At 38.3% G+C, this 22,670-nt stretch overlaps 1 protein-coding gene across 24 annotated transcripts in view; it reads left to right on the top strand.

Moving 5' to 3' along the window:
- The window catches only part of MAGI2 (membrane associated guanylate kinase, WW and PDZ domain containing 2), a 696,944-nt gene that overhangs the window by 508,515 nt on the left and 165,759 nt on the right, over positions 1-22,670 (top strand). For 17 of the 24 annotated variants that reach the window (XM_077783658.2, XM_077783653.2, XM_077783651.2 and 14 more), the window contains one exon: positions 5,206-5,262. The exons of the other annotated variants lie outside the window; for them this stretch is intronic. In XM_077783658.2, coding sequence (XP_077639784.2) covers positions 5,206-5,262 — 57 coding nt within the window. The remainder of the gene's footprint in view (positions 1-5,205; positions 5,263-22,670) is intronic. 24 annotated transcript variants of the gene reach the window in all.

Genomic DNA, 22,670 nt, shown 5'->3' with positions numbered 1-22,670 from the left:
TTTGTCAGACTGGTTGAAGTATACTTCTGTTAAGGATTTTCAATTAAGTGTTGAATTCTGTTTACTGCTTGGTTTTCAACTGGTGAATGTGCACACTAGTAGAACATCCAGAAGATAAGTATTTGTTTTCTCAGGGTACTGAGTAGCTTAATTCTTAGATGATTCCTTACTTCTTTTCATTTTATACGTGAACATAAAATAACTCATTTGCTTAAGCATTGTGGTGTGTCATTAATTCTGTGTAGAGTCTGTAACTACTGTGCTGTTCTCATCTATAATTTAAATGAGGCTTTGCACTCAATCTAACTGAACAGAGGAGACAGGTACCATAATAGCTTGCAATAATTGACCTGGCAGAGCCATTTTGGAATAATTTGAGAGTAATATGCTTGACCCTGCAACCTTTCCTCCCACAGACTGTCTACTTTCAATCTTACAGTTCCAACAGAGGCTATTAGCATGGCATCATCTCTGATTCATGGGGATGTGAAGAATGAATGCATTATAGATGGAAAAAAAAACATTTTGGTCTCTTGGCCATAGTAGGATGTTGGAATTGAGAAGGATCAAAACACACTGTTTCAATCTTGTAACTGAGATGATGGTGGTGATCAACACAGGCACATAGACAGGATGGATGCCAATAGGTTTCCCTGCTACAAGCTGGAAAATTTAAATGTCTTGCCATTGAGTTGGTCTGTCTGAACATTAACCTTTTCTGTGAGGGGGAATTTCTGCTCTGAGTGAGGAGTATTGTCCTCTACTCTCCTTTATTCACTTGGGGGTGAAGTTTCAGGTAAGACCACTGTTCTCAGAGGAAGCCAAGACTGTGACTCGTTGCATTCTCTGTCCTCTTCAGCAAAAATTTTAGGAGCAGCAGAAGAAGAGCTGGAGTCAGAGATGTGAACAACCATGGGATGGTTTTGGTGGGGTACCTAAAGGACAGAGTATAATTGGTAACAGACTAAATGGCTTGGGCAGGAAAAAAGGAAGTAATGATTTGTTACAGTCAGAGCTGGGCTCTCCTGACCTCCACTTGCTGTTCTCAGCTGTGGTGAAGGGATGCAGGGTGTTCCTGTTTGTGTGTGCACAGGCATTTGCTGAGGTTAAATGTGGGGAGCAAGACATGGACTTCCATATGAAATTGCATCATATGGACAAAAGGAGCAGAGCTTATGAATGAAAGGGTGAGATTTACCTCACTGCAGAGGTAAAATCACACTTCCCCACAGGCACCCCACACCTGGCCTTGCTGTGTCCCCTGTGTGCATTGCATGGGGCTGGCTATGCTGGTGAATTGAAGAGCTCCCAAGAGAGAAATCACTTAGGGTAGACCATTCTCTGGCCTTGGCATTCCTCATACTGAGGGTTAAAGGAGTTTAAAAGGCATTATCCCTCTTAATAATTGTGTGGGCCTTCTGTGACCAGAGCCAACAGTTCCCAGGAAGGGCAGCAAACATCTGCAGCAGCTGGAAGCTATATGGGACTAAAAATACGTAGACTGAGGATTGCTGAGGCAGTCTGTGAGTTAGGCAGGGAAAATGAGCTGGGCATCAGAAGCAGCATTGCCATGGAAGCTCAGGTGGTCAGAAGGGGTGTCAGGCCAGCCCTGCAGATCCCCACACCTGGGCTAGTGGGACTTTTTGGAGGTTTGGTAGGGAAAATAAGGCTCATTTCCAGTGGATGCCAGGGTGCCAAAGACTTTTTTGACTGAACTTCATGGAGGGGAGTAGGCAGAGAGGCTTTGGACCTCAGCCTCTGATTAAGTGATGCTTCCTTAACATCATTTAAGTGGGAGGAATTAGCCCCCGCAGACAATATCTGAGGTTTCAAACCCACTTCTCTTGTCAGAGTCAAAACCAATAATCCCTGATCCTGCAGGAAAGGTACTCGTGTTTCAGGCCTGTGGGGCACAGCAGGGCAGGTGCTTCTCTGAGAACTCTTTTGCTTTTAAGTGGCTCCAGTTATTTCTGAATGACTAAGTAGAGTGCTCATTATGCATTTCCCTTAAATGAAAATAATGACCTACAAGGTCATGTTAATTAAGAAGCACAGTAAGTCAGTGAGAAGAGGTTCAGTCAGTACAAACAGTGGGCCCAATGCTGCATCACACCATGCTCACAGTCAGTCTGGGTTTGTATCCATCTTTGCAATATTAAGAATTTGTAGAACAGGATCATTGCACAAATAAAAATTGCTGGACATCAGCTCAATCTGTCAGCAGCCACTGGCTCATTATGTGGCCATGAGCAGTATCTGCTTTTAGATCACACTGACCAGAGTGCCCTGGCTTACTGTAACCAGGAGCAGTGCCAATTTACCCTATTGAGAAGAAAACTTGACATATTCCAAAACTTTTACTCGCTTTTCAGAGTTTGTCATTTGGACTGGTATGGTGCAGGATCATACTCAGTGATGAAATTTCACAGTTGAATCATCATATTTCAGCTACAAGTCCCATTAGCTGCAGGAGGCTCAGGCTGTCAGGCACCCTGTGACTCCAATTAGAGCAGCACAGCCCAGGCTGGGCATGGGTTTGTCCTCTGTGAACAGCTTTAGATGTGCTGAGCCTCACATGTTCTTGCCATTTACAAACCCTCAGCTCCTCTCTCTGACTGTCTCAGCTCAGCCCCACCATGTTCCCATGGGAAACCCACCCAAGTGCTGGATCTGGGATCCACAAGCACAGGGGAAGGCTGTAGAGATGCTCTGAAGCCAGTTCAGAGTCACACGCAGCCTGTGCTGCCATGAGTCTTCCTGGGCAATATTTTGGTGACCAGGCACAGCTGCATCCCTTTCCCTTTACACAACATACTCCACACAGGACCAGTATTCTGTGTCCATGTACCCCCTTATCTAACATCAGGAGCCTGGGAAATGCACAGGACATGGCACTTAGCATCCCAAATATTTGTACTTTGGGAAGATGAAGCATGCATGCTGCTACCAGGATGACAAAAACTTAGAATCAAGACCCCTCTCAGAGGGTATATAGGATTATTATAGCTGACAGACCCACATGAATATCGAGGAAAACATGTATTTGACCCTAAAATTTCAGAAAATTAGCTTTTTAATTTAGGTCTTACTTTGGAAAGGAATTAAAAGGCTCCTTTTGTAAATGCCTGCCCACACCTGTACATTCCACAAGAAAGATATCAATGGTGGAATACTCTTGTAAATCCGTGCGTAGTAAAACTGGTTTTCTTCTGATTATTAATAACACTTTATACCAGCAGAGGAGTGACACTGGGTTTAAGGTGTTTATATCCTAAAGTCTTTGCTTTTTGCAGCCAAACAACGAGTTATTAATTAAAATCAACATGTTAAAAATATAAAAATTAAAAAGCAGGAATTAAAAAGTCTGGCATTTGACTGAGCAAACTGAGTTACCTCATGAAATATTAAGATGTGGTGGAATTTTGTCCCTCTATTACAGTATTGTGCCTTTTACCATTGTTTTGAAGTCACATACACGGATGGGTATCTGCTTTTTTGTGTGCAGTAGTCAGGGGCATATCTCTTCTCATGTGAACTGTGACAGCTCTGTTGAAGCCAGCAGAGCTCAGGCAATGCACACCAGCTAAGATCTGCCCCTTACTATTCACCCCCATCTGCTGTGTGACTCAGTCATACCAGAACTGCTGAGCACCTGCCTGCCTGATGTTTTTTTAATGAGTTGAACTCTTCATGTTGGTTCTGTGTCTCTGCCAGGTTCCAGTTTAATCACATATAATTTTTAGTGTGAAGTTTCACCTTGGGCTTTGAACTCGTAGGCAGAGAACAAAAAGTCCTGTTTCTAGTGGAACTTGCATAAGTAGTAGTAATAATAATAAAAGCTAGGATACAAGGCAAGTATTTTAATTCATAGGTTATGACATTCAGCTTTTATGAACAGGAAGAGGAATTATCCTCAGTAGACAGGAAATAATGAGGTTGACCCATATTCCGTAATAGTGTATGAAAATTAACTAAAGATTTGTGTAGCTAAGATAATGAGCACTTATATTTCAAGTTATAGCCTGGCCTAATTGCATAAAAGTTTGTGGGAGAAGATGTGTGTGTACACTAATAGATTAGTGGCTGTCTCTGGAGTTTCTACTCAGCTCCTCTAAAGCAGTTCAGCATATAATAAGTCAAACTCAAATAGCTTGCTAGTAAAATATTTGGCTAAAAGTATCCTAAGATGCATGAGCCCTGCTTTCCCAAGAATGGGATGTTCTTGTTTAATGTTCAGTTTAGATTCTATACAAGATGTGTGTTGTGCAGTTAGTTAAGGAATAAAATGTACTTATTTATCAGGAAGTAAAACTGTCACTGAGGAAAAAATCCCCAAAACCTAGTCCTGACAGCCTGCAACCATGAACGTCAGCTTGTAGTAAGCTGTTTCAAAAATATGAATACTAATATGTATTGGGATTTGCAAATTTATTGATTTGTCCTTATAAAAGAACTTATTTTAATTTTTAATATCCTGGTTTTAGAAAAACATTGTAAAGGAGAAAATAAACAGGCACATACAAACTTCTTAGTGTAAGTGGTTTGTGAATTTGTTAGTTGTCATAACTATTGAATTTGATTGGTACTAATAATATTATTTTTGTTGTTTTGTTACACAATTTATCTGGGAATCTGAGTGGTTTATGTATTTTGCCAGTGATTAATAAAACATAATAAATTTTCAGGCTGGTTGAATATTGAAAGCTGAGGTACATTAGAATATCTTAGTGAGATGAAATGTTAATAAAGAAACATTTTATAATAGGAAGTGAGAAGAATAATGCTAATCTACTGAAATGGTAGGAGGATTTTGGGGCAACAGTGAGTTTTCCCTTTGCCAGAGTAGGTATTCCACTGAATAATATGCATTCATGTTGTCATAAGAATACAAGTAGCTAATCTCCAGTGACTGAAATATTATACATAAATTTTCTTTGAAAAAATTGATTCTGGAATGTAGTTTCTGTCACTTGCAAAGGACAGCCATCAGGAAGCAACTTCAATGTGATTATTTCAAAACTGCATACACAACAAATACTCAGCTATAGAACCCTTTAAACTCCATGTCCTGGTTTGTCTAATTTATTCTGAAAATTAAAGGATTTCCAGTGCCCTGTTGCTGTTAAGGACAATCATTTGGGACAATCTGAGGGAAACATATCAAAGCAACTCAGCCCACAATTCTGTCTTTCATTTTATTTGCAGGGATGCATCCTGTCTCCTTGTCTGCTGCCTGTCTGTTTTTCCCACTTGCTGTGACTGGTAGGGTGATATTGGTGAATATTCTTTTAGCAGCCTGGAAGGGAGAGTCCATCAGCAAAAGTCTGATACAGACAATCCACAACATGCTGCCAAATCACAGAGTTACACACAATTTTCTTAGTGGCAATTTCTTGCAGTAGAAATCACAGCACTTGTACAGAAATCTGTGGAGGGTTTAGGTTAGTGGTCTTGCTTTGCAGAATGTTATGAGCATAGCCACTCCTGTTGCTGATCAACACTAACAATTTCAGGTGCTTCAGAGAGAAGCACAGGAAGCCCAGGAGTGGCAATTAAAGTTTAATTTTAATTAGAGGAAGTTTCCTCTTAACCTTCATGAGCTTGTGATAGGACCTCACTCTGAAGGATATTTTTCCTTCTGTTATTATCCCAAATATTCATTATATTTACAAATTACTAAACCTGTTTTAAATCCTGCTAAGGCTTGGTGCTCAGTTAATCAGGTCTTATAGAAAAAATTTATTTCCATTACTTAAATTCACTGGCTTTGGATTTCCTATTTAAATGTGCAGAAGATAACTATGTTCCATTTATTTTCTGTATATCCATCTATAAAATAAACCATTTAAAACAGTTCTGATCTCTTTAACCTGCCTTCACGTAGAATTAATTTGCATCTGCCTTTTTATTACATAATAACTCAATTTCCTAGCATGAGAGTCAATGGCTTTGTCTACATCTGGTCTGCATTACTGCCCTGGACTGTAGGCAGACTTTCAGGTTATTTCTACACTCATTGCATTGTGTAGGAAGAAATGTTTGCCCATTTAATCTCCTTCAGCACACAGAAATTGTAAGAAGCTGCTGTGAAAGCCTTTCCTCTCCTCTACCTGCCACCTGGGTATGCAGTGGTTCACCGATGGGCTTGGGTGTTCCAGGAGACCAAGACTGGCTCCTAGTCCAGCTTCTCAGGATGTTTCCAGAAGGATTTCCAATGCTGGGGGGGAGGCTGGGAGCAGGAATGGTGTTTCCTCAGGGTAAGTGCCTTTCCAGAGCAGAGGGGCAGTCAGTGCTTCCCAGGAGAGCTTTTCCCAGATGGAATGGAATAGTGGATGCTGTGGTGCTGGGCTCCCAGTTTCACGTGTGCACAGAAGAGAGGCAGCAGGAATGGGATAGAAGGAGGGAGGTTTTACTGGGTCTGATATTCCCAGTGATAGTAAAAGGGTTTTTAAATCATGGGGATTTAGGGTTAAAAGGAAAAATAAGCTTAGTAGGCCCTGGAAAAATAAACACCCTAAGCACATGAAGAACTTGTACTTGCTAGAACTGCACCTGTGTAGCTAGTACATGATAAATAATATAATTGTTAGATGTGATGATTGTTTAGTAATTAAATATAATTACTGTTTAATCATAAGAATAATCATGAGAAACTGTGGTCAGGGACCTAAGAAAGATCATGAGAAACTCATGTCAATGTATACAATAGAACAATATAAGTTTAATAATTAATATGTAAGTTATATAATGATAGAATACAAAATACGTTCAGCTCGAAAGCCATGTCAGAGTCAGATTTGGGTCTGGACCCCTGATTCCCAGAGCCCTCAATAAAAGCACCTGCATAGTATCATATCCTGTGCTTATGTGTGTTCCTGAATGCTAACACCAGGACAGTGTGCAGTGCCCAGACTGGCTTGGATGGCAGGGGAATGGCTGGAGGCTCCTGAGCAGCTGGAGACCCCCTGAACCTGTTCTTAAATCTTCTTCCTAAGGGTTACAGCATCAGTTCAAAAGCACAGGATGTATCTAAAGCTCCCACTTAGAGCAGTAACACCTGAGCTGCCTCAGAGCAATCATTTAGAGCATTTCCAAAGGCAAGAACATGGCTGGCTGGTGGATTCAGTCTCAGACCTTGCCTGGAGCACGGTCTTACACTACATTGTAAGTACAAGTGGTGTGGGTTTGAGAGTATTACGTTTTGCCTAAACCAGATTTCCTAGTAACTGTTGTTACAGAAAAGTTCTATGAAGCTTTCATTGAAATTCTGAATAACTTCCAAAACCAAGTAAATATGCCAATGACCACAAGTTCTCCTGCATTGTGGGTAGCTCTTTTCCACATGCCTAGATAAGACAGCAAGAAAAAAACCTTTTATTGTCCAAAGCACTTGGTATTTTGATTTTCTTCATAGTGATTTTCCTAACCTCTGCAAAAATATAAACTAAAACTCTTTTTATAACTTTCTAAAACAAAATTAACCACAAATATTACTACCACAGCTCAAGGGAAACTGTCTCATTAATGCTGTGGAAGGTATTATAACTGTATACTTTTACACCTTTCCAGCTGAGAAGTAAATTCAATATCAAGAAGAAAATTTTATTAGCTAACTGTACTGTGAAATCACTATTTCAGCCTGCTACAGAAGAGCACTTGGAATAGTATTAAGAATTACAATAATTGATGGCTAGAGCTACTTTTACACTAAAGTTGCTAACTATACTAATATTGTTGAATGCTAGCTGCTATGTAACTTCTAAGCATATTGCTGAATGAGATTAATTAACAGTATTCCTACTCACAGGTCAGATCACCTTTTGTGGATATCAGGCAATAGAATCAGCAAAACCTTGTTATTTAGCTGTTGGGTTTATTATAAGATGGACTCTCTAGAGTTATAGTGCACAATCTGCTTTTTGATTTTATTTACCTGTTTCAACTACTCTGTAGTAGTGTGGTAGTTAAAATTGGTTTAAATCTGTTTAAACCTAAATTGCCAGTTTTAATATACACATACAAGGGATTAAATTGTCCAGTTTCCTTTTCTGTCACTGTGAATAGGAATTTACAGCTGTTTTGGTTTTTTGACTCCATATTCGGTCCCTTCAGAGACACTTCAGGTCTTCTAGGTATCTTGAAAACTTGTGTCCTTGCTCAGACTAATGTTACTTGCATCTTGCTGTATATATATTAATTAATTTACAGCATTAACCTTAGGCCACCAAGTAATCAAAACCAGAAACTAAAATGTTAATCTCAGTCTGCATTCTATTTGAGCTTTGAAGAAAACTTGGATTTTTATAAGTAGGTTGGTTTTTCTGTGATCATACCAGTGTGAAATGTATATTGAAATAAACCTCAGGTATGAAAAAATTGCCATGTGGTAGTTGTTTTCCTAAATCTTATTATACATGTGGAGACAGAACAAAACTTTGGCCTAGATAATATATTTCAGTACATGAACACACACAAAGAAAAGGAGACAGTTAAATAGTGCTGCTAAGATGATAGAAATGTAGTCCTGAAAATCCAAACACATTAAAATCCAGGTTTCTTGTGTGATTTCAGTTTGGGTTTTTTGTTCATATAGACTGTGGTATTGTCTTTTTTCTTACGTGAGTATGAGTATCTTTCAATTAGGCTCTTTCTTCCTTGAGTACAAAGGACAGAACTTTGTGTACTCTGGCATGGCTCAGAGTAGAAGAGACTTGTGGCTGTGGGATGTTTTTGCTTCTTTTGCAAAGTGCTTGATGCAAGGAATTGCAGGAGGAAATGGCCAAGTGGGGCAGTTTGAACCTTGATTTAACTTGCTCCTGCTGAATCTAGCTCGGAAGACCTGCATTCTTACACTGCAGTTTGGTGGTGTTCATTATTTGGGTGGTGGGTTTAAGACTCTGGAACTCATCTTAAATTTTCAGTTTTAATTATAAAAGTTTAGTATTAATTTCCATATATTTTATTGAAATTTTTTTTAAAAAGCCAGGGTGGGGATGGGGAATGACGCTGAAATATTTCTGTTCATGTGGTTTATCTGCAACTTTGCAAAGAGCAGTTTCAATAACAGACCTTCCTTGGTGTGAAAAAACAGCAGAGTGGATGGTTTGTGGCTGCTCTGTAAGGTCTGTAGGGCCTTCTGCTAGCAGGGGGCTGGATAGTCTACAGCACAGCAGTGTTCCCAGCAGACAAGGAATGGTGAAATTCAACTATCTTGGATTACATAATCTTGGAAAGAACAAATACTTACAAAGTCTGATATTGTCACTTGTCCCGCTGTTATCTCATGCAGATATGTTTGTAGTACAGTTGTGATAAGAAAGTGCACATTTCTATATCATCAGTTTACATATTTATGCATGCCCAGAATTGACAGGATTTGCAGAAATTTAACCTGACCAGGTTTTGAAACGGTGATATTTTTTTTTTCTTTTTTTTTTTTTTGCATCTATAAAAGGCCCTGCTTGATGTAAAAACATTCTCTTGAAGTTCTGTTCCCAAGCAGAAACTTTCTTATAGCATTTTGGAATCAAGATCTGTTGAATTTTTTTATCACTGTTCAAATACATTTTTATGAGCCTTTTCTAGGAAATAGCTGGACCACTTTCATTTCAAATTTCTATCAGAAGTTCAAAGCAAGTAGAAGACTAAAAGGGGAGTTTTCCAGCAGCCTGGTGACAGTCATTGTGGCTAGCTCTGCCCACGACACAAGGGTCCTGCTCTGAAGCCACCAGGAAGCAGCTTCAGGGCAGCTCCTTTTCCAGGCTGGTGTCCTACCCAGGAGTGTTCTGTTTGCCTGCACCACAGCCAGGAGAACCACCTGGGCTCTGGGCACACATTTTAATAATCACAATTGCTACACAATCACTGGCTAGTTGCTTTAAAAAACAATTACCATCTGTGTGAGTGTGAACGTGGCCTTGGTAAAATGGGCATATTTCTTTGACAAGTTTTTTGGACAGTTTCTCTTTTCCTTTGCTTGATCAGAGAGTGATGCCGCAGTATTTGGTTAGATCTGAGACTCCCCAGACCTGGCTTTAAGCAGGAGGTACCATCCCTGCTTTCATTCATGTGATCATTCATTCTTACCTGACCTCCACTCCAGAATATCATGGGCTGGAACTCCCATTTTATAACTGTGATTTTCTGCATTGCAGTTTCTCTTTTTTTTTTTTTCCCTCCAAGACCAATTATTTCTCCTAGATCCTAAACTGAAGTGAGTCACACTAAAGTCTTTAAGTATATTTGAGGAAATCCAGCTGAATTTAGTTTAAAGAGACAAATCAGGTAGATTTCTGTCTTCTGAGAAACTGAATTATAGAGATGTTAGCATCAGATACCCTGGCAGGATTTTATTTCTTTTGTTGGCTTTTTCCATTTTCTTTTATCAAAGAAGTTTAAAACTATTGAGTTCAAAGTCTTTAAATCAGATTGTTTTCTAGCATAGTTCTCATTAAAAAAAAAAGACTGCAAAAAGTGAAGTGCTGTTTCTAGCTGAGGTTATTTAAGGTTTTAAAGATGTTAATGCAATGTTGCACCTTTAACTTTAATATATTCTTCAGTAAGAGAGTACAGACTCAGTCAGTGCCTTACAAAGATTTTTTTTTTTTTTCTTTTGGTTTGGCTTTCCATTTGTTTTAGAGCCATTCTCTGCTAGCTTGTTATTTCCACAGGAGGAAAAAGCTATGTGAGTGTTAAAAAGATAATACTGTGAAACCATCCACTGAATTATGAAATCATGCTTCATATGTCTAAATGTTCCAGAGTGAGCCCTCCAAAGCAGTGTGTGCCTGCAGGTGTACAAAACTGGATGTGTGTGTGTTTGGGTGCCTGCTCTGCTCAGACCCCAGTCTGGCAGCTCTTCAGTCTGCTCCTGGAGCTGTAACAGCATTAGTGGGGCAGTGAGCCCAGCTTAATACACCATCATTTGGGTCTGAAGATGTTGGGGAGTTTTCTCCCATATTTAACATGCTATACTAACAATCCAAGTGCCTGTACAGTTTCCAAAGCTCTTTGAGAGACAAATTTATTATAATGCTGTTGTCATAGTTTCCTTGGTCACCTGCCATTCTCCAAAATCTCTGCTGTTTGTTGACTGGTGCTTTATTACGTCATTTTGATACTGAAAAGAAGTGAAATACCGTATTTATACTATGATTTTGAAGCAACCACCATGACTGCTGGTTTGGAACATTCTGTGAGGCTGTGTATTTATGATGTCTGTGAGTCAGGAATAGAATATTTCAACAGTTAAGGGTTACAGATGAGCTAAAAAAAAATTGTCACAAAGACATTGCTGTCTGTTGCCTTATTCTGTGTTTTCAGATGTTGATATGCAAGAGGTTATTAAACATGCTGGTCAGCTTTGCTCAAATTTACAATTTTTATATCCAGCACACAAGCAATGTTTTTTATTTCCACAAAGCACTCTAGTATAGCATCAGTGCATCTGTGATAGCATCAGTAAAAGATTTTTGCTAGTCAGTATAAAAAGTAAATCACATTATATTTTACAGGGATTTTAGAAAGTAACATAGTGGTCATAATACTTTGGGGAAAGGGTGAAGAAGGAAATTTGAACAATTATAAATCTTGGTTGAAACATTTCCACAGTAATGATTTTGCCTACCATTTTATTCAAAATAGGAAAATGAACTTACAGATCAGAATTTTTCTTTTCAAAGTGTCAGTTCTAAATATTGAAAGTTTTCAGCTATTTTAGCATCAGAATCTATACAATATATCACTTACTCTTTGAAAGGTCTATTATAAAGGATATAATTGTGGTCCCTTCATCACTTGCTTCCAATGTTCATTTGGACAAACAGATTGTAGTGTAATAAATTCAAACAATATACAGTAACTAGGGCTGAGAAATTATTACCATATAGTCAAAAAATATGTAAGGATATTAGAGAAAATAATTGAACACCTGATTTAGAAGTTACATTTTGCTGCTTGCATAATGACTATAAGCAGTTTATAATTTTTCATTTAACTAGTTATGCAAAATAATACTTTTTAAAATATTATGATGCAGCAGTTAGAAACTCACATTTTCTGTGGGAACATTTATTTCTGAGGTCAACTTTAGAATTTTGAGATAGCACAAAAATTTGCCCAATTTTCAGATTTTTACTGATAAATTTCTACTCTGTGATCTGAAAGAACAATGCAGTGACTCATTACATTTTCACAATTACCTTTCTTCATATATTTTAACTCATCCTTATCATTCATAAAGGTGTTCGTGACTGCTAGTTCCTACAGTGAGAAAAGTAACAAAAAAGATGATGAGAGCATAGAAATGGCACATATTTATTTATCTACCTGTTCCAGTAAATCTGCAATACTGTAATGTAATACACTAAATATAAAATGGATGTTTTGTTAATCATGTCCATTATAAGAATTAAAGTCTTAGTGTGGGCAGATGTTTGCCAGTTACAGGTTTATGCACCAGACATTCATAGTCATTGCTTTCTTAATCCATCCTGTGATCATTCCCTTCCATTTTGTGCACAGGCAACCAGTAAAAAATACTGAGTATGGGTGAATTTCTAACCTAGTGAGAAGGATGCTCCTTTACAGGAAAATATGTGAACTCCAGGTTCTAGTCGGTTAAACAAATAATCACAAGAATTGGAAAAGCAAAAGCAAATGAAAACAGTTGCTTTTAGACTGAGAACACTGGTAAGACTGTACTTCTGGGAAATGGTGAATTTCCTTCAAATCTTCTCTGAACATGAAGGCCATATCTTGATGGGAAGTAATTGCACACTGCTTTTAAATTAAACAAGTATTATTCTTATGAATCTCATCCAGAAAAAATATCAGCAGCCATATCTATCCCAAATCTTATTCCCACTTTCTGAATAGTTATGGTTCTGTAGGTAAATTTACTTATCATACCACTCCATATAGAATAAAAATTTTAAAGATTAATCTTTATTATATTTGGTCTCTAGTTGTGGATTTTTTTATTCCTGTAGCATCACTCCAACTTTCAGTGACAAAATTAATTCCATGTTAATTTCTCAATTTACAATACTATTGCCCACATTATTAATTGTAATTAGCATTATCTGATCCATAATCCATGTTTGGCTGAAACTCAAGGCTCTCAGAAGCAAATCCCAAAACATATTGTGAAGTCAAAAACGTGGGAAATAGGATGAGTAGAAAAAATTTTACTTAGAAGTACTGCATGTGAAATCCAGCTAAGAATCTTTTGCAAAATTATATTTTACAAAGCTGTCTTCTGAGACTGAAGGTGGCTCTTTAAATCATGCTGAGTAGTGTAGTCTAGTAGTTCACAGAGAATCAGCAGACCTGGACTCTGTCCCATGCACTGCCATGTGTGACTGTGAGAAATTGCATCCTTTTCTTTTTGCTTCAGCATCCCCATCTGCAAAAAATGAGCATAATATTATTTGCATCATTTATTTGATATTTGAAAACATTGGTATATTCTGAAGAAAAGACATTATTTTTCCTGAGGGAAAAAAAATTCCATCTTTTCCTTTGAGTATTTCTACCCCCCTGCATGAGCAAAACATGTTATTAAAGGGAGTTATTAAAGATAATTTCTTTAGTAGCAAAGGACTTGACATTGTGCCTTTGAAAGTTTCCCTATTTCTGCATTACAGAAGTTCTTATGACAACCCTTGCTTCCGTAGGTAAAACAACCATGCATCTAGGAAACTAAGTAGACAATAAATACAATTTTGCTAGCTCTAAATGTCATGAGTTCATTTCTGATTGATTTCAGTGCAAGCAAATCTCCTTTCTATTGACTTTAATGTGTGCTGGCCCAGGTCCAAGGGGCTCAGTACAAGCTGTAGCCACCAATCTCAAAGCAACTTTAATTACGCCACCAGTAATAACAGCTCCACATTCAGAAGCAGGTGCCATTATTTTGTCAGATTTAATCAGCTAATCTCTTGGTTTAAATATCATGAATCAAAAGCACCATTTAAACTCTCATATCTAAATGCTTCTTAACATAATGTTATTGTACTTTGTGGATATTTTGGAGTAGTGTGTAAGCACATATCAGTAGTCTTGTGAAAAAAGAAAGCTGAGCACAGAAATCAGATTTGGCATTTCATATGGTAAAGATTCTGCTAAGCTGTTGGAGAATTAGTTATTCAACTACATATTGGGAAAGCAAGTATTGCTTTGAGCAAGTAATTTAAAGAACAAACATAGAATACCTCAGTAGTGAGGATGATGCTGCTGAAAATCATGATTTACCTGAAGTCAGCACATAAACTCTTGACTATAAGGATCCTTGCATTTCAATAAATGCTGAGTTGTAACTAGAGGCAAATTCAGGCTTAATTTAATAGAAACATATCTGCATATCCTAGAAATCTCAGAAAAGCAAAAATGCTCAACAGTATGGCTCAGAAGCTGAAATGCCATCTATCCCATTTTATCAATTTCTCCATCTGCTTCCATCTCAGCCTGCTAAGAATACAGAATTCTTTTCTAAATTGCTGTTTATCATAGATATAAACTTTTCATTTTATATCACAGATACAACTTTTTCAACAGTCCTGTGTGTCATTATTGTGTTTGCTTTCAAGTTTTACAGAATAAGTAATTTTCCGTTACTCTGAAAACACTGTGTTTTGCCACTGCTTGACCTGTTGCTACTATAACTTTATGATTATTATGTACTGTCACATAGTATAAAAGAGCATTTTTTTGAAGTTACCAAACAAATGGGTATTAGCTGATGTCAGCCCAAAATAACTTATAATCTAAGAAAACTCTTGACAACTCTAGTGCAGCAAACAAAGGATCAGCTTTCCAAACACGTTGAGGGGATGCCTGACTAGCTTTTAAAGGTCTTATTCTGCATGAGATGCAGCAAGATAAATTTGGTTTTCTTGCAGCTCAGTGCTTCCAAATCTCTTCCTAGAGTGTTTCTGGGACCTAAATTGTGTAAATGTGGCTGCAGTGAGGGCTTGCACACTACAGACTGGGGACAACATTTAGTCCCTTTTCTTCCATGGAAATCCTGCAAGTACACCTCAGTTCACAGCAAGGAAGAAACTGAAGGCTTGGTTGGACCTGAGAAGATAACTCAGATGAGAGAATTTAAATCAGCCATTTTGCTTTTCTGAATTTTTCACTTTTTCATAAACTGGGGAGGAGTGGGGTGTTGTTTGTTCACATTCTGCTCCTTTCTTAAGTATCAGAACAGCTGTGTTTAATGAGCCAGAACTGAAATAGGTCAATAAAATGCTGTGTGTGTGATTAGAGATAATTTACTGGAAATGTAAATATGATTAAAAGTTCTACAGCTTAGATTGGAATGTGATAGCATGTACTATTAAGGATTAAGGGAATACTTTTGCGAAGCAGGAAAGCAAAGTTCTTTAATATTCAATTAACTTCAATGAAAAGGATTTAGATTTAAAAGATCTAGGCAGTAAAAGCAAACATTCAACAACACCTAAGCATTTCCAGAAGGTGTGTGCCTCCTGAGTAGACTCTGTATTGAAACACATCTTGGAACCAGAATCAAAGGCTGAAGCTGAAATGGACAAAAGGAGAAATAAATACGGAGGCTAAATTTATTTCACCCATTTTATACTATTGTACATTTGACTTTTTTTGTACACTTGCATTGTCTTTCTTGTGCCTGTTTCTATGCAGTTATTTAAGTTATTTTAGATAGTTTTGGCAAATAATTATGCAGTTATCTAGGCTGCCTCAGATCTTGTAGATGCTGCCAGTGTCTTCCGCCCTAAGAGAATCACAGAATGCTTAAGGTAGGAGGGACCCCTGAACTCCACTAACTCATGGTCACTGCAGCCAAGGCTGCCTTTGACCTTCCCATCCCCAGCCAGTGAGGATGACATTCAGCAGATCACTTCTCCTCTTTGTCTTCACTTAGGTGAGAAAGTTCCTGCTGCACTCCAGGAACCTCTGCTTATTGTTCCTTCAGCAGATTGAAGTACCTTCAATCTGTACCTGTCCCTTCAGGCTGGTTGAAGTACCCCATGGTGACCAGGGCCTCCAAATGTGGGGCTGCTTCTCTCTTTCTGTACTGAGTTTAATCTGGTTCTTTTGCTGTGGGTCTAATATACTTGTCCTTCCTGGTCAGGCAGCCTATGGAAAACACTGACCAACCCTTATCTCTCTTTGATCCTCATCCACAAGCTGTCAGTTGGCTCTTCATCCATCCCCAGGAAGAGCTCCATGCATTCCAGCTGTTCTATCACATAAAGGGCAACTTTCCCTTCTTGTCTTCACAGCCTGTGCTTTCTAAGGGATCTGTAAGAAGTCCTCCTTCCCCACCTAGAATATGGTTCTCTCAGACCAGTCAGATTTTGCACACTGCAAAACCTGACTGGTTCATAGACCTTCACATGCTCTAAGATCATTATTATGGGGGAAGAATGCCATATAAATGACTAATATATTGTTAGACTTGTGTCTGCTTCAAAAAAAGTAGTGGCAATGACACCTTACTGTGTCGAGAAACCCACCTACACCATCATCAAGAACGAGTAGTCCTGAGAAAAGCCACTTTTTGACAAATTGTGTATAAATCAGAGCACTTCTTAAGATTTCTGATTCATTTTGAAGGCTAATTCAGAATGAATCAACACAAATTATTAGCAGCAATTTATAGAAATAATTATTAAGAAAAAAAGGAACACATTTGTTAGAAGATATATGATAATGGAACTGAGGTTCTGGAAGTATCTCTGAACAGTGACTGGAAGCTGTAGAGAGAAAAGAGGGGGTGGAAGAAGCAACAAAAGAATTAGCTTGTCTGTAGGGAAATTGTCATTCCTGGAGACAAGTTGTCCAAATTGCATGGCACCAGTTATATCACAGAATGGTTTGTGTTGGAAGGGACCTTCAAAGATCATCTGGTCCAATCCTCCTTCCATGCACGGGGACATCTTTCACCAGACCAGGTTGCTCAAAGCCCTCCTCATTTCTCCTGAAGATTGCAATTTCATTGGAGTTTTTAATGTGATTATTAGCCCATAGGTAATTATTCCTTCTTCTGAAGATAAAAGGGAAACTGAAGAATCCCGTAATCTATATACTTGGAAAGCAGAGCCTTGAATACAGGAGGCATTTTCCATTCTTTTCATATTTCCAACTCTATTCCTGTGTGAACATGACGTGTTCAGAACTCAGCTGAAGGTGAACCTAGTAAAAGATATCCTCAATCCAGAACAATACCCACACATAGCAATAACTAGAGAAAAGCAAAGCACAGCCTACCTTAACCCTAAACCTCTTTCAAGGGGAAATAAATTTTGAAGAGAAAAATAGGGTTGAAATGAGAAAATCTAGTCTTGTATTAAAACACAAAACTAGACAAGTTACACATTTCAACACGTTTCAAGTTTAAAAAAAAATGACAGAGCAGCATATATAACACTATGATTTGATGCTATGAGGACCACTAATGTGTGGGCTGAGATTTTTTGGATATAACACATATAAGAAGCTTACATATTCTTAAGCTATTCAAGCTATAGTTCCTGGAAGATTTAATTGTAAGAAAAAAATAAATGTGAAGCTACTGGTCAAAGATTACATTAAGATCTCTAATGATAGTGAGAAGTACTGAAAGAACCTCTAAAAATATTAATAATGGGAAGAAAAGAGAAAAAAAATAGGAGTGTTGAAGGAAAAAAGGGGGCTAAATTGGTTTATTTAATTTAAAACTATTATCTTACCCATCTTTTAATTCTTTAGTAGAGTTTTAGGGTGCATTTATCTTTGCTGCCTTTTTATATGACAGTGATGGGGTGTTAGTGTACTATAATTTGCTTCTATACTGGAACATATGGCAACACTGTCTGGCTTTGTTATCTTCATCTTTTTCGTCTTGCATCAACTGAATACAAATGGAGTTATGAGGTATTTTCTTTGGCAAACGTGAAAAATAATCTGTGGATGTTGTCAGTCTACTGTATGGTTTGGAATGGACATCGATAAAGAGGCTATCCTTACTGAAAGTTGCACATTGCCATTTTTGAAATCTGCTTGTGCATATTTGTATTATTTCTGTTCATTTAATTAGATTATATCACTTCAAAAATGAATGTGAAATGCTAGAAGTAGAAGCATTAGCAGAAAGTCCTATTTTCTGGCCTTTAGATAACACAAAAGTTATCAAAAATAGCCATTAAGATGGAAAAAAAAAAATAGGCAAAAACTGGTCTAGGAAAAACATTAAGGGCCTTTGTATGCTATCCTGAAGAGATCAAGGTATTTTTCTGGGAGAGAAGAGGAAAAGTTATGCAATTGGTTCTGCTCTCCTTTCTTTCATACATTTTCGTCTATTTAATAAGATTCACATTAGACATGAGTTTAAATCAAAGACTGAAGACATACGCTTTTAGATGGATTAAAAATTGAATTTTGTATTCATATTTGGCATCTCAAGACCATTCATAATGCAGTAACTGAATGAATTTTCCCTTTCTTTAATCCAATATTTTGTTCTCACGGATCGAGTGCTGATGTCTTTGGTTTTGGTTTTTATTGTATTTCTTTTCGTTTTACTGTCACAGTCATTAATTGTCCTTAATATCAGAAATGTGTACCTATTTATCAAAATTAGAACATAAGTGGCCTACGTATGAGGCAACAACAGTAGTTTCCCTTGAGGAGTGATCTCCCTCTGACTGTTAGATTAGCTAATACAACAAAAATATCCCTCCATAAATAGTTTCTGGTTTTTAAGATAAGACAGTGGGTAATGGGCAGTTACCAGGGGTTAAACTCTGCTGCTTCCCATCAAGTGGTGACACTGGTGCACGTTTTTTGGGAGAGGAGCCTGCTGTGCTGCAGGGGACAATTCCCAGCAGGGCTGGGCAGCAGGTGAGTGCAAGGACACCCAGGCTGGAAAGCTGCTGCCAGTGGGAGATGTGAATTCATGTGTCCATGCACAGAAATGTTCCTACTGCAGCTACCCCTACCTACTGCAGAAATATTCCTACTTCCATATTATTTGTCTCATTTCCTCAGTCCCTTTGCCCTGCTAAATATCCCTTCCTCCTCATTGCTATAAAATTAAGCAGATTATCTCAGGTTTGCACAGTGTCATGAAAGAAAGGTATTGGCTTATTTGTGTATCCTTGAGTTGTAGAAGACTTTAAAAGTATCTGTATCACAATTTGAGTCCTTTGTTTAGAGCTCCTCCTCATGAGAGAAAAGTGTGATTACACAAAATAACAGAGTCATCAAGAGACCCACAGAAAATTTCCAGTTCTTTAAAGGTTTTTTAATGTTTATTCTTGCAATAAAAAGAAATAAACCTATTGCTATTAGCAGTTAAGAGAAAGATCCCAAAAGGCTATGGGAAAACTTTCATAAGAAAGAGAACAATGTAGAATCATGAGAAGGGCTGAATATAATCTCCCTTCAGTCAAGGATAATTGGATCTGTGAAATGGTTTAATTGTCTGGTTGCAGTGAATTATTTTTTCTACAGCAAACAAGGTGCTGTTGCCTGCCATTTTTAGGGCAAAACAGCCTCCAGACTTCCAATTTTGCTGTGTGAACACACTGAATTGAGAACTGATGATTTCTGGGACCTTGATACTAATACAGTATTTTTCATTACTTTCATTGGCAATTTCAGTATGTTGCAACCAAGTGTGGGGAGGAACACCTGTGATTGATTGCTATGAATTGCTGGTGTCTCAGTTCACTTTATTAAATTATTTCAGGACCTTGGTAATGTCCAGACAGCAAAAGCCTGACCTACAAATCAAAGAGTGGGCAGAGTTTAGCTCAGAGACACTGACACCAGTTGCTTTTAACTGCCCTGTTGTGAAGGGACATGAGAATGACCTTGATGTTTGTAGTATTGCAGTTGCTCAGGAGACCCTCAATTTTTCAGGTAATTAGATATCCTCACACCTAACACAAGAGTGCAGAATACTGGAAATCTGAGAAAACAGTGTGTATTGGGCTTGCATGGCAAGGTTTTGGTGGCAGAGGCTTCCCCCAAGTCAAATGGAGCCAATGCCAGATGGCTAAAAAATGGATCCACTGCTGGCCAAGGCCAAGACAATCAGTGACAGTGGCATCACCTCTGGGATAGCATAGCTAAGAAGCAGGGTGGGAAAGGAAAAAAGTAACAGCTACATCATCTAGAATGAGAAGTGAAACGGCCCTGTCAGAGAAACAGCCCTGCAGACACCCATGTCAGGGCAGAAGGAGGGGCAGGAGGTGCTCCAGGGGCTGGAGCAGATTCCCCTGGGGCAGCCCCTGGTGAGGCAGCCGTGCCCCTGCAGCCCAGGGAGGTCCATGGTGGAGGAGAGATCCACCTGGAAGCCCTAGAGGACTCCATGCTTGAACAGGGGAAGACTTTTATTATATTTTCTCTGCCCTATCCAGCAGAGAAGGAGATTGAGAGGGTGGCTTTTGTGTGCCATCTAGTCAGGGTCGTCCCACCACATAACAATTAAGTGTTGTGAACATCAGACATCTCTTTGGGACAGTATAAATCTGACAGGCCCTATACAGCCCATACTGTTTACAGTTGTAGTCCTAAAAAAAACCTGAATGACATTAATTATCTTTATTAATTACCTTTATTATAGGAAGACAAGGAAATGCAAATATTCTCAGGAGGACCTTAGACTGACATCTAAATGAGTTTTAATTTTATAAAATCCTTGGGATGTTAAGCACTCACTTGTGAATTATATATTCGTATCACTGGGGGCTTTGTGTTTAAAGGAATAATCAGCCCATGATTTTAAAATCATACTGTGCAAGCCCACTTTTCTTTTATACTTTGTACAGATATGCAGACTCAGCTTCTGCAGACTCAGAAGTTATAAACATTCTCTCTTCTTTAGGCTGTGCAGTACAAACTGTACGAACAGTTGTTCTTACTTTAACTTGCAGGAGACACCATGTCTTCTGCCACTTTTAGGTGACCAAAGGGTATCCTGCTTATTACTGACTCAAACAATTTAAAAAAAATAAAACGGGAAAAGAAGAAGTTTAAATAAAAAAGGAAAAATTGAGAAAATAGTACTGATAAATGAGAAGAGACTGACAATTCAAGGAGAGACATAATATATGGAAGGAAATGAGCAATTCAGGGCAAGTCCAAGCAAGACTTTCCCAGCTATCATGCCAAGTTTTCCTCCTCTCACAGACACACCATTGCTTTCTCTCAGTATTTCCACCAGTCTTCCTGCCCCTTAGTCCTTTCTCATCATCTCATCATTTTAAAATGCTGGAAGGAAAAAAGAGATTAAAGACAAAAATGAGACAGTTGTGAAGCAACACATGTTCCCTCCTTCCACTTAAACTCCTTTACTGTTAAACAGTACAGATTTTCCTGCAGCACCAGCTGCCTTGTGTATTTAGCACTGCAGCTGAAAAGTGGAAAGCTAATACATTTTTATCATTTCACTGTGTACTAAAAGGCTGGCAGAGCCTGCCATTGCCACAGGTGTTAGAAGTATTCCAACCCAACCAGTTTACAAACGTGGCACTTGCACAACTATTTTTGTCAATGGAGCAGAGACAAATATGCACCTAAAATGCATGTAGCATTCAGTTCTTTGCATTTTTAAGGCTTCTGATAAAGGATTGGAGGCTTATTTTTTTCCCCATGGTACAGAAATCATCTTTTTCTGTGAGCACAGAGCAGTGAACCAGATGTTAACCAAGCCTGTGAAATGCAGGTACCTAAATACAGTTTGAGGAAGAAAGTAGACACTAGTTTAAATCCACAATTCTTCACTATAGCTCAGCCCAAAAGGCAAACTTAGGACCTGGGCACACATATTCAGCAGGTATATAACATTTTGCTCAATATAGTTAAATTTTGCCAAGGAAGAACCTAACCAGCTCTTGGTAGGTGCACACAGTGGATATATCATAAATTACAAAGAAACTTCATTTTTTTTCTCATTCTCCTGCTTCTGAAAGGTATGGCTGATAATTTCACCATTACTTTATATCTCAGGAGAGTGCCTATCAAGAGAGATGTAAAATCAAGTCCCTTCCAGCTCTGCTTGCCTTTAAGAAAGTAGTCTCTACACCTCTACAGTCCCTTCCAGCTCTGCTTGCCTTTAAAAAAGTAGTCTCTACACCTCTACAGTCCAATATAGAAATCTCCATAAATTTTCATCCTCTGAGTTCTGACTGCAGATGGCTAAAAACAGTACAGTTTATTAAGTTTCATGAAGACTGCAAATGACTGAAAAGAAATATAATCAGCCACAAAAAGTGGATCTGTTGTGTACTTATTTGCTCTTCCCTGGTTATAATACAGCTATGCATAGTTATACACAATGACAACAAAATCAATCTTATCATTTCTTCTGCTTGCAATATCTGCAATTTATTTGTCTGATGTACTCAGAGTCTTTTCTAGTGATTTAGGGACAGCCTTGATTGATCAGCAGTTTTTACATCATCTTTTGGGCCCTCAAACATGTACTTTGGAAGTAACTGAGGCTGTAGTCAGTAAGGTCATGCTGCTGCCTTCTTACTGGGCTTTCTGAATGTGCTGACATTGAGGGGACCCAGCCTAATCACTCTGTCTGAATTTTTCTCCTGGGCCATAGGGAGAAATTCTCTAAAAGATTTCAATCAATAGGTCAGTCTGTAAAAAATATGTATTTGTATGCCTTTATCTTATTAATTCTAAAC

This window comes from Lonchura striata, chromosome 1A (assembly GCF_050655825.1).
Source record: "Lonchura striata isolate lonStrDom1 chromosome 1A, ASM5065582v1, whole genome shotgun sequence".
Classification (NCBI taxonomy): Eukaryota; Metazoa; Chordata; class Aves; order Passeriformes; family Estrildidae; genus Lonchura; species Lonchura striata.
The sequence above is the reverse complement of the archived record's forward strand: the minus strand, read 5'-3'. Positions and strand labels throughout refer to the sequence as shown.